Genomic DNA, 12,103 nt, shown 5'->3' with positions numbered 1-12,103 from the left:
GTGTCCACCCAGCAGGGTATCAAACAGCCTAGGGCTTGCCCCCGCTCAGCCAGCGACCTGCTCTGGGCCCTCTATGGAAGGAACTGTTCGGCCTGTGGCTGGACCCTCTGCCCCCGGCACCGGGCACCAGGCTGCTCCCGGGAGCCTCCAGCTCCAGGCTCTGCCCGGCGAGGAGCTGGCAGCCCAGTGGGACCGGCGGTCACCGAGACTGGGGCTGGCTCAGAGCCAGAAAGCTCTGTTGTTGGGCAACGGCCAGTGGCTAAACCTCCCGTGGTTAAATGCCACAGGGCGCAACACACAATATGAACAGGTTCAGGCCATCTTGGCGAGGGCACGACTTCCACAGCCGCGGAGAAAAGTCAGAGAGCTGTAAGGGAAACAGAAGCAGCTCCACAGCTGGGGCACTTGCAAGGAAATGAAGGACAGGAGTTTTGCTGCCTACCCAGCCAGAAGCTGAAACGAAGCTGAAATCTGCTGAGACAGGGCTAAGGAGGTGGCAGGAGAAGCGAGAGGTTTAGCGGGAAAGACCCTGTGGGAAGCTGCAGCATCTCGGGGGGTTCTGCAGGGGACACCTGCACAGGTTACAGCGACCAGAGCAGAGCAGGGGCGGACAGGACAGGAGAGTCATCAGGAGCTAGAGCTGCCCTCGCCTCCCTCCTCGCTCTGTTTGTACCATACCTCTCCGCAGCTTTTGGTCCTGCGCCTTGCTCTTCCGCTACACCGCCTTTGCTTTGGGTTTTTTCCTCTTCTCCCAGCTCCGGGGCCTGCAGGTAAAAGCAAACCGTGTGGAGTTTGGTGGCTCCTTCACCGTCAAAGCCTCTCGGGACCGTACGGCGGCTCTGCTGGAGGGCAGCACCGCTCTGGGCCAGCGCACCAGCAGAGCCCGGGGACCGGGCAGCACCCGCAGGCCGGCGCAGAGCGCCCGCCCGGCCGCACCAGCCTCCTCCCCGGCAGGGACCGAGGGCCTCAAGGCCCCCCAGGAACGCCTCGACGGCACAGCCGGGAGCCCTGGGGGCTCTGCTCGGGGCATTCTGTCGGGGGACGCTCTGGGGTTGCTTTTTCAGTGTGGAAGGTGAACTCCCTGCCAGCACTAAGCACTCTGCACACAGGTCCCCTTGCATCTCGCGCTGGGGCAGGAAGGCACACGTGTGAGCCTGCGGGCGTGCACCCCTCGAGCCACCTCTGCTCAAAGTTTATGTTCTTTCCGTAGCTACCTGCATCTCACCTCTGCAGAAGCGGCAATTAGCGCTGCTCTAATCCCTGACCCTGCGCACAATGCTCCCGCTTGCCTCCGCCAAGCCCTCATGCCAACGGCATCACCCAGTTACCCGCACGCAGAGCGCCCCGCGCTGCCCGCGGACAGCGTGGGCCTGCTCACACAGACAGCGCTCACCTTGCCCACGGGGCTGCCCGCAGCCGGAGACAGAGCCTCCACATCCAGCACCCGCTCGGGAAGGCGAGTCCGGAAGCCCAAGTCCTAAGAAGAAAGCAGAGAAGGGTCAGCGGCCGAGGAGCACGCACAGCTTCTGCCAGAGATCCCGAGGGCAGAGCAAAACCCCAGCGCAGCCTGGAACCCACCCTCACTGCCCCACTGGCCAGTCCTGTGCAGCACTTTTTAGCTCCTGGCACTATCAGAGAGCTTCACGGGGCGCAGGAGACGGCTACACCGAGACCCAGCCCCGCGTCCGGGCGTCCTGCGGACGGACAGACGGCTCTGTCGGCGCCTCGGCCAGAGCCCCTTGGGTTTCGCCCCTTGCCAGGGCGCGGGGGCGCAGGCAGGCGAGGTGGTTCATGCGGAGCTGCCTGCTGGGCCGACGGGGCGCTGGGGAAATCAGGATTCCCTGCGGGTTTGCTCACGGGGAGAGCGCAGCGCGGGGGTTCCCTTCGCTGGCAGCGCCCAGGGAAACCCTCCCTGTGCGGCGGTGCAGGGGGGACGCCGGGGGACACTGGGGGGTCGCAGGGCATGAGCTCTGTCGCACCATCAGCGCCCGCTGCCGTGTCACTGACGCAGCAGGCAGGGGTGACACGTGGCACATCCACGGCCTCCCCCAGCCCCTCCTGCCCTCATTGATAATACTGCTGCAGATTTCCCCAGATTTTTCCTAAAAGTCGGCTCCTGCAAGTTGCCCACAAGCTATTCACTCTCCGGGATAGCTCTCCCTCCCGGCAGAGTCTCGGGGGGTCCTCGCACTCGGCTGCACACCGCGAGCGTGCGCGTGCGTGCGCACACGCGCCCACAAGCGAGCCCCACAAAAGGAATTGTTGGAGGCGGCAGCCACTTGCCAACACGCAGGCTTGTGCTGCCACCAACAGATAAGGATATTCTCAGCCATTTGCTGGCCATGCTCCTCTGCTCCCGCTGCCAGATGGCAATGGCAGCTTCCCGTGGAGATGAAGAGATGCTGATGGGCATCTCCCCCCACCTCGGGGCTACCCTCCTGCACAGTCTCCCTCGGGACCGTCAGCAGCCAGGTCTCCTGGCCATGCAGATTCCCCATAGAAAAAACTGCTGTGTCCCTTCAAGCGGGATTTTTACATTGCTTATTATTTCCCTTTTTGCAATTATCTGAGCACAGTCCCAGCTCCAAGTGACCTACTTTTCCGGGGATATTACCTCACCCACAGACAGACCCTGCTAAGCGCAGGGTGATGCCGCTGCCCCGTGCCACGGCTCTGAGGTTGCTGCTCAGGAGTGGAGGGAAAGTTGTGCTCCCCTTTGGCTTTAGAGCTCTGCTGGGGACCTCCCTCCAGGAGGGCCAACAGCACCCAGGAAAACTGACACCAAGGGAGGCCAGGCAGGACCCTCCTGCCTGAAAACTGTCCACAGGCATTTCCCTTCCAGGAGCACCCACCACAACAGAATACACCGAGGTATCCAAGAATACCGTGTGCACAGAAAGATTTCTCTCCACGCCAGTTTACCTCGGTTACTAAAATATCCCAGACTTGTTTCTTTAGCCAGTAGAATCCTACCTTAAGAACAGATACAGAGAACACTTTTGTTAACGTTCCACCTGAGCGATGCCAAGTGCAACTCTCCGGAAGGGAACCGTGCCCATCGGACACACAGGGGGAAGAGGAGGCAAGTTTTCCTCGTGCAAAAACAGCCTGTGGATTTTCTACGGATTGTGGAGTAGGACGGGTTATAACTGGCTTTAGCTGATCTTTTCACAAGCCGTGAGACATTCTACCTGCAGCTGAGTGACACTGACTAAGGTGAGATTTCTGCCTTTGGAATCATTGCTTCCAGACTTCCAGCGACCAGGGTAGGTCTGGAGAAAAGCACACTGATGCCAGCAGGGCTGCGTTTTGGAGAAGTGTCTGATCCAGAGCTCAACGATCAGGATGAGCAGCCGCCACCAAAACCGAACCCTGCTCATCCCAGGCAGCGGGATGACCACGGCGCCTCTTCGGATTTTAAGAACGTGAGAGATTACGACAAAAAACTTGGCACGCTTTCCACCTTTAAAAGGAAAAAAAAGAGGAAAAAACCTCCTCCTGGGTACAGCATGCCTTTAAAGGTGACACGTTCCCCTCGCTCCCTGAGGTCAGGCAGTTCTCAGGCACGGAAGCACCGAGAGGGCGGCGGTTTGCCAGACCTCACCTGGGCAGCATTTGCCCTCAGTTTCCAAGTTTACACCCCTCCGGGCGCATGCGCTACTTTCACCAGCGAAAGAAACAGCCCAAGCAACTCTCAGAAGCACAGCACAGAGGCTGCACGCGGAGCAGCTAACTGGCCTTGCTCGTAGGAATGCTTTTCTACTGCCATCTCATGGAACTACAAAAGAATTATACTTTCCACTGGGGCACTAATATCTTAGCAAGACTAAGATATCCCCCGTCTGGGTTAACAGAGCCTGGCTGTCGGGCGGCAATTGCCATCTCAAACAGATTCCCGGAGCCCTGGCGCGGCACTGAAATGCCAAGACAGCTCTTTGTTCCTGGCCACATTAACGTTTCAGTGACGAATTGGGCCCCCACAGCCTGCTTGTCGTCTGGAGATGAGAGTCAGGCCTTTCTTTTTCACATCCACTTGAGCATAAGCCCTTGCAGTTGCTGCCCAGCACTGTGAACGGATTCTCCAGCAAAGTACTTTAGAGCTTAATTTTCGCAGGCTGTGAAAAGGATAAGGGAAATACTGTAAAACGCTTTAAAAGAAATGAATTTGCCTTTCAGATACCGGAAAGGAATTTTCAAAGCGCTGAGAAAGGATTAATGTCCGTGGGAACAGTCAGGCCGAACCACCAGAGCTGCTTGCAACACGCTTCCCATTGTGCCCTCGTCATCCGACGCCTGATCGCTGCTGAGCAAGCGCAGGCAGAGCGCGCGCCCCCCGGGAAGAAAAACGTCTGCACGAGGCCGCGCGGGTACTCAACTCGTCGCTGGCGCTCGGCGTCCCAGCCACGGAGCTTCTCAGCAGCGTGAGAAGACAGGTTTTAGGCTGCCACATGAACTCGTCCCTCCGGCGCCAGTCCTGCGCTCTCGCTCCCCGGCCCCGGCGCTGGCAGCGCCGCAGCGCCTCTGCCCCCCGGGGGGGTTTCTCCCGCCCGTCTCATCACCCGCTCTCTCACCTCAGAGTTGAAGCTCTCTCCCAGGGCCCTGACATCCATGTAGACGTTTCTGAACAGAAGCGATGTCCCACGGAGACTCTAAAGGTATGAGAAGAGGAGATGGCCCACACTGAGCCCCGAGCTCTGCAATCCCCCAGCAGGGACTGGGGGGCCCCAGACACTGAACTAAGGCAGAGCCATCGCCGTGCCCCAAGGCAACAGCCTACAGCCTTTTGACAATACATCACGTCAGATGTTGATTTATAGGAAGAACAACAAGAAAACAGGATTAGATGCTTTTTGCTGACCAAACACAGAGGAAAGGCAGCACAAATGAAGGCCTGGAGTCAAATGGAATGGCCACCGTCACCCAGCTGTTAGCAGGGGAGCAGCAGCTTTTCACTGCTGGAGGCTGCCTGCGCTACGGTTGGTGACACGTGTTAAGAAACAAGGCACACAACTACCTCATTCTCGCTTTCGTCCTCTTTGTTCCTCCCTCTCTCCAGGGTCGCCATATCCAAGGCACTCTGCTCTTCACAGACCGAGCTCAGCAACTCCTTGGTCGGGCTGGTGGGCTTACAGGTCTCCGCAGGCTGTGAAGTCAGAAAGAAAGGGAGGTGAGAGGAGAGCCGGGGAGGAGGGGGAGACACCAACCCACTGAGACGCTGCCCAGCAGCAGGGGAGCTGCTGAATTCTGAGAAGGGGCTCGGGATGACGCTGCTGGCCCTGCTCTGCCAGAGCCGCGTCCCGCCGGGAGACGACACGTTCTTTACGAGGCCGCGCTCTCCCTCGCGCCAAAGGGGCTCCTGTCCTCCATCTGCAAAACCTGCCCGTGCCTCAAAACACCCATCACCCGCGACCACAACAAAGCAAAGGATTTGAAATCTCCACGGACAAGACTTGACTCAGCAAGAAGAAAACCTTCGGTGAAGGTGTGGAGGCGTAAGATGTTCTGCACGTACACTGTTTTGTTTCCCTTTAGAAGGTCGGTTTGGTACCACTTGAGACTTTGTTCTGTTGACCCAAAGGTCACATTCTATAAATGTAAACCTTACATTCATCCAGAAAATTGTTCAACTTTTTAGTCTCAAAGTTGAGTGAAAATATTACGGATTAACTACGTTATCTGTACTGTATGTTATGCCTCATCTGGACACAAATCAAAGTTCTACTAAAGTGACATTTTTTCCCCCCCAACGGTAATTGAATCAATTCTTTCTTTAAATCTGCCTGACATAGCAGAAGAAAGCTTGCCACAAATTTAGCACTGGGCTCCCTAGAAATAACAAAAGACACGTAGTGAGAGACCGAGCGGGAAGTGGCTTTTTAGCAGACAAAAGCCTTTCTGAGCTGACGAGAGATCACAAATAGTGTCATTTAAGCTTCTCAGCACCACCACGGCCGCGACTTTTGCAGGGCACGGTCCCAGAGCAGACGGAGCCTTACCTGAGTCCCTCCTTTGGCCACGAGGCTGGAGTACGCCGAGCTGGGCGCGTCCGGGCTCAGGGCGCCGCAGAGGGCGGCCGGAGGCCCCCTGAGGCCCCACAGTGGCGCGAGGTTCCGGGGGGGCACCTGGAAGGGAGCAAGCAGAGTGCCTGAGGGCTGGAGCCTGCGGAGGGACGCGCTGACGGGAGCAGGGGCGTCTCCCTTTGCCTTCGTCAAGGCAGCCCCCAGCTCTCATCTGGCTACTGGGATCTGAGGTAGGACTCTCCTGCCCGGGGGGCAGAATGGCGGGGGGTCTTCCACAAGAGGCTGCTGACGGAAGAATCCCTGCCTGCATTCCCTAAGTTGGTAAATATCAGCAAATAACTAAAACTTACCAGTCTATGCACCCTTATCTATCTAAAGTAGAAATATGCATTTTTTTAATACACAATTTCTATAGAAATAGGTGTGTAAATTTTTAAGCACCTGCAATTACATGCACACATATAAAAGAAAATGCTGAAAGTGAAGGCTGGAGGCTTTCCGGGTGGCAGAGGTCTATGCCTTGAGTGACAACACGAGGCACCATCCTTCCCCGAGCAGACCGACCTTGTTACCAGCAAATGGGAGGGGGGGGGATTTGCTCCCACTTGGGATCTACAGGGCATTCGGTTACGCCTGCAGGTGTCAAGAGTGAAGCAGACCAACCTCCCACAGCCGAACCCGTGTCCCCTGCCTGTGTGTCACAGCAGCACACGTGTGGACGGGGCACAAACACCATTTGTTGGCCTCTCCGCGGAAGGAATCTCGCCAGCACTCAAATATCTGCTGCTAAGAACAGCACCAGCACCCTCGGCTGGTACCAAGGCTGGCGCCGGATCCTCCTCAGCAACAGCATCACCCCCCTCCAGGTGTGTGCTTCCAGACCAAAACTTCACAACTTTGGTGGCTTTGCCACCCCACTTGTGTTGGATTTTCACCAAACCCAGAGTGCTGGACAGGCCCCCTTGTCAGGGGATCGCTGTTCCGAGCCCAAAGCAGCAAGAGCGCAGGATCACCCTCTAGTTCATCCCCCGCCCAGCCCTCCCCAGAAAGGCCACAGGCAGAATCTACTCACAGTGGGTTGCTTCAGGGACTGCTTCTCCTTCTTTTCTTTCTTTTCTTTCTTTTCTTTCTTTTCTTTCTTTTCTTTCTTTTCTTTCTTCTGCTTCTTCTCTTTCTTTTTCAAGCTGCCCTGTGCCAGCAGTTTCTCTCGCTCCTGAACAACGAGCTCTCTGTAGTACTTATCGCAGGGGTGTTCCCACATGGACTGGCCGTTAGTGAAGTTGAAGTAATAGATTTCGCCAGTGACATGCTGGCTGCGTGGCAAAAAGAGCGGGACAAGGTGACAGAGCGCAGGCACACAGCTGCACGCGCCATACTGGGTCACGTCACCACCTTCAGCTCAGTGGAGCGCGATGCCCCCAAGAGCCCAGAGACACCTCAGTGCGGGGCAGCAGCTCCCCCAGAGATTGCTCACACCCTTCTCCAACTGCCCCAATGCTCTTTCCCCTTCGCCCACCCCCCCAGAAAGACCCGAGCTCCCCTGCCCCCGGGAAGTACACCTCCTGTGGCTTTCCCCTGCTCTGCCGCCGAGACGGGCCGGGCAGGAGAGGCCACGGATCTCCGCGGGCAGCCGCTGCCCGAGCGCTCACCAGGGCTTCCACTCGGGTGGCATCCGGGCCATGATGCCCTCCCTGGCCAGCCACAGCAGCTCCGGCTCCTTCTCAGGGTCGATCCCGATCTCGTACGCAAATTCCAAGATATCTAGGAACACAGAAGAGGAATCTGTGGAGGTGGTCTACACCGGGCACTACACAACAAAGCCAACCTCTGCGGCGAAAGCTTTGGGAAATCCTGACCCTGAAACGACGCTGCTCAAAGCTGCCAGCACGGCCCCACGTCTCAGTGAGCGCGTCCCACCAGGCTGGCAAAGCAGAGAGACAGGCTGCAAAGCGGCACTTACTTTTGCCACCAAAAAGCTCCTTTTTCAGCTCTGCCTTCCATGAAATCCCATTTATTCGACCCCCTCCACCCACACTCTCCCCAGTTCCTGTTATAAGACCCCTAGAAGCGACTCGCACGCTCAGATCCCCTGTCACAGCTCCAGGGCAGACAGGCATCACTTACCTTGCTCGGTGGGAACGTACGACTCATCGTAACTTTCCTCCAGAATGATCTGGTTACCAATGCACGACGCTGGTCCTGCCATGGCTCCCAGCACCTGGTCATGCAAGGGAAGTAACACCAAAGCCCAGTGACCAACTGCGCGCAGAAATAAAGCTTCCTCATCCCACGGCGCGTGGCAGAGCCCTGCGGGAGCCCTGGGGCTGGGGAGGGAACAGGGGGGCCGCCACGTGCCGTGCAGACAGGACGGGCAAGCGCAAAGGCAGCCACGACGGATGGATCCTGATAAGTTGCCCTGGTCACAACACCCACAGCCCCAGCCCCCCCCAGGAAAGGGAAACGTGCAACGGGGCAGAGCGCTCCGCTCTGCTGACAGCGCCCTTCCACTGCACGCAACAAAACCCAGTCAAAGGCCTTTCCTGCTGTGGAAACAGGCAGCAGAGCTGAAGCAGCGCAGAAGTTACTACCAGACCCCCCCAGGCTTTCAGCCTTTTACAAAGAAGATGAGCACTTGCTTCAGGCACGTTTTAAACAGGCAGAAAGTAAGGTGAAACGAGAAAGGGAAGAAAGAGAAAGCAAGCAAGCAGTTCTCCCAGAGCACAGCACAGCTTTTCGAGAGCAGGCCCCGGGCTGAATCAGCAGTGCCCAGGGCCAAGGCAGCTCCTCCCTGCGCCCTGCTCGCCTTGGCCTCTCGCCTTCCCGGCGGAGATTCCAGCAGCTGTAAAAGGATCCTCATGTGTCCCACCGCTGGGGCACTGCTTTGCTCTTTAACTCAAAGACTGTAGGCAGCGACTTAGTCCTGCCACAGCTGAGCCCTTACAATTCACAGCTTTAGGTAGCCACAAATTCATCTCCCCACCCCAGACAGCCCCAGCTGTGGCTCCGCTCGGCCACATCTGGCCAGCATTCGCCTGACACAGCACATGGGGAGCGCGGCCAGGAGGCCGAGCAGGCTCCCCGCAGCTGCGCAAGCACCGGGGTGGCCGGGACGGTCCCCACCAGCCCCACCGCCAGCACGGCGGGATGCGCAGGTCAGAGCAGCTTTCGCCCCCACGCCCCCCCACGCACAGAGATCCCGCTGCCCTCCTCCTGAGGTTCAGGAGGCCGGGGCGCCAGCGATGGGAAGGGTCTGAGCAGCGTCAGCGCACCCGGGGCAGGATCACCCCACCGCTGCGGTAACTACGGCCCGCGCTCTATTTGTAGCTCTTATGGAAAGCGACGCTCAGGAGCAGCAATTAATCCTGGCAGCTTCTAGGCACAGCTGATCTCAGGACACGCCAAACCGAGGCAGCAACGCGGCGTCTGAGCCGCTCCTCCTCCCAAACGCACCCGACTGAAGAGTTCGGGCGTGGGCAGCTCCCTCGGGGTCTTCTGGTCTGGCTGTCCTCCCTCCCCGCGCCGTTCCATCCCCTGTCCGGCCTCAGCGCCGGGGGATGAACTGCCCAGAGGGCTTGTGAGCGCAGCTGAAGCGCGAAGCAGCAAGGCCGGCGAGGAGCAGAAACGCCTCTGACTGAGGCGGCAGGAAAGGGAAGAAAACAAAGCTTTTCCCGCCCGTTTCCTGGCTGCACAGGCGCGGCAGACGGGCAGCGCCGAGCACCGCGGCCGGGACAGCTCCTGCAGCTCCGCCGCCTCCCGCGTCCGCGCCGCGACTGGCCCCGGCCCCGCTCACCGGCGACTCCCGCGGTTGCCCGGGGACGCGCCGCCGCCGCTTCCGGGGCGCGGTTCCCTGGCAACGGCGCGGCCCGCCCCCGCCTCGACGCCATTGGCCGCCGGCGGCCGCCCGGCGTCGGATTGGCCGGCGGCGGCGCCGGGCTGTGACGTCACAGTGCCGCGGCTTGTGCCGGGAGCTGCCGTCCGGGCGGGGCGGGTGCTGCCGCGCGTTGCCGTGGCGACGCCGGGCTGATGACGTCACAGTGCCGCGGCTTGTGCCGGGAGCTGCCGTCCGGGCGGGGCGGGTGCTGCCGCGCGTTGCCGTGGCGACGCCGGGCTGTGACGTCACAGTGCCGCGGCTTGTGCCGGGAGCTGCCGTCCGGGCGGGGCGGGTGCTGCCGCGCGTTGCCATGGCGACGCCTTGCCCGGCCCGGCCCGGCCCGGCCTCACCGCCCCCCCCCGCCCCGGGCCGGGCCCCGCCGCTCCGGATTTCCAGAGCAGCTCAGCGCTCCTCAGAGCTCGAAACCTTCACCCCGCACTGAGCCCAGCGCCAGCCCCAGGCCGCGGCGGTGTCACTGCCGGGCACCCCCACAGCGCCCCTGAGCCGCCAGCCCCCCGCTGGGGATAGAAGAGGCGAGACAAGGCAAGTGCGCGCTCAGCTGTGAGAGGGAGCGCGGTAGCGGGATAAAAAGAACAACAGATTTACGCGGATTAATACACTTTATTGTAACGGCCTGGTACAGGTTCCCTTCTGCATTTTAGCAGGAATTCTCCACCTCCCCTTCCCCAGCAGCGACAAAGCCTGGCCGCGCACAGCTTAACACGGCCCCGATTTCCAGCACCCAGCGCGCCCCCCCAGCACCCCCCGGTCCCCAACCCCGCCGGGCTCCGACACCCGCACAGCGACGGCCCCAGCCGGCCCCAGCAGAGCCACCAGCAGCACCGGGCACGACCGGCAGCCACCGGGCGCAGGCAGGAGCCCCACGCCAAACGCCGGCACCTGCCGGGGCAGACGGGCACGGAGCCCCCGTCGGGAGGGCTGAGGGCGGTTGTGGCCGGAGAGGGCTGAGGGGCCCAGCCCAGCAGCTCCGCGCAGAAAACCCGGCATCAGACCCAGCAAAGGGGCAGCGGAGCTCCGGTGGGCGCCCGCCGCGCCCCAGCACCCCCTCACCTGCCCCCTCACTCCAAACCGCCCGTGCCTCCGCCGGCCCAGAGCTTCACAGTCCCTCTCTCGAGAACCCTGCACCCTCCAAAAGTCAGCACTCAAACATGGGTGTTAAAACCCAACAATCCAGCCAGGGAGCAGGTCTCTGCTTGGCTCTGCCCAAGCGGAACAGAGGGGGTTCGCCCTCGCCACATGCAGCCGCGGGAGCTGGAGTCCCAGCCCAGCTCCGGAACCGGGGCCCCCCAAGCAGCTCTCCCCAAGAAAAGGAAGATCGACGCACGGCTTCGCTCCTGCTCCCTCGGCTGCCTGCAGCACGTCCCCTCGGCGACACCCCGCTCTGGGCCAGCCCCTGGCCACTAGCCACAGCTCGGCAGCTCGGTGAGCCGGCCGGCCGGCCGGCCGGGGCAGGGGCCAGGAGCAGCCCTCCCCCCAGCTCCAGAGGCAGAGTGGAGCCGGGGGCACAGGGGAGGCTGTTGCCGGGCAAAGTGAGCCCCAGCTGGGCAGCCACCAGCCACAGTTGCCATCAGCTGCAGCTGCCAGGCCGGAGAGGCCCCCAGACGCTGCCCCGCTCCCAGCGAACAGCCCCTCAGCCGCTGCACCCCGGCCTGTGGGCGCCGCTGCCGGGGAAGGACCGAGCGGGAAAGAGATCTGACACTGAGCAGCCACCAACACCCGAGGGTCTGCAGCTGCACACGCGCCAGGAGCTACGGAGCAGGAGCGGGTTCGCAGGCACCACGGCGGCAAATCTCTCCGGGGTACAGACCAGACAAAACGGGGGACGGTGCAGGGCGCGGTGCAGGGCACGGCCGGCCAACACGTCACTTCTTCCCCTGCTTCTGCTGCTGGTACCTCCCTAAGTGGGTCTGGATGGGGACGGCCGCCTTCTCAGGATCGCTGAAGAACTTCCCCTCGCAGCCGGCTTCGGGGGCCACGTTCCCTGGGACGAGAACCGAGCGCTGCGGTCAGCCTGGGCGGTGCCGGCGGCCCTGGACAGGCCCCGCGGAGCGGGACAGGGCTCTGGCCTCACCCCCCGTGGGCTCACACCGACCCCCGGGCTCCCTGCAGTGAACACAGACAGGAGGGCGTCCCCCCCCCGTGGAGGGGAAAGAGCCTGCAGAGTCCACAGCGTGAAACCACGGCAGGGAGC

The 12,103-nt window shown here is 61.0% G+C and overlaps 2 protein-coding genes across 10 annotated transcripts in view; both read right to left on the bottom strand.

Moving 5' to 3' along the window:
- The window catches only part of LOC141970662 (centrosomal protein of 164 kDa-like), a 29,792-nt gene extending 19,986 nt beyond the window's left edge, over positions 1-9,806 (bottom strand). For 4 of the 5 annotated variants that reach the window (XM_074927404.1, XM_074927405.1, XM_074927406.1 and 1 more), the window contains exons 1-9: positions 9,471-9,806; positions 8,145-8,238; positions 7,670-7,781; positions 7,093-7,333; positions 5,997-6,122; positions 5,015-5,143; positions 4,572-4,649; positions 1,394-1,477; positions 679-764 (exon numbers count right to left, since the gene is read on the bottom strand). In XM_074927404.1, the coding sequence (XP_074783505.1) occupies positions 679-764; positions 1,394-1,477; positions 4,572-4,649; positions 5,015-5,143; positions 5,997-6,122; positions 7,093-7,333; positions 7,670-7,781; positions 8,145-8,238; positions 9,471-9,548 (1,028 nt within the window). In that variant the 5' untranslated portion in view covers positions 9,549-9,806. The remainder of the gene's footprint in view (positions 1-678; positions 765-1,393; positions 1,478-4,571; positions 4,650-5,014; positions 5,144-5,996; positions 6,123-7,092; positions 7,334-7,669; positions 7,782-8,144; positions 8,239-9,470) is intronic. The other variant, XM_074927407.1, reaches the window with a different exon arrangement.
- Positions 9,807-10,492: 686 nt separating this feature from the next.
- LOC141970660 (centrosomal protein of 164 kDa-like) overlaps positions 10,493-12,103 on the bottom strand; it is a 31,277-nt gene continuing 29,666 nt past the window's right edge. For all 5 annotated transcript variants that reach the window (XM_074927395.1, XM_074927396.1, XM_074927397.1 and 2 more), the window contains one exon: positions 10,493-11,893. The gene's annotated coding sequence lies outside the window, so the exon portion shown is untranslated. The remainder of the gene's footprint in view (positions 11,894-12,103) is intronic.

This window comes from Athene noctua, chromosome 26, assembly GCF_965140245.1.
Source record: "Athene noctua chromosome 26, bAthNoc1.hap1.1, whole genome shotgun sequence".
In the NCBI taxonomy this organism is placed as follows: domain Eukaryota; kingdom Metazoa; phylum Chordata; class Aves; order Strigiformes; family Strigidae; genus Athene; species Athene noctua.
Note: the sequence above shows the minus strand (reverse complement) of the source record. Positions and strands in the feature narration are given on the sequence as shown.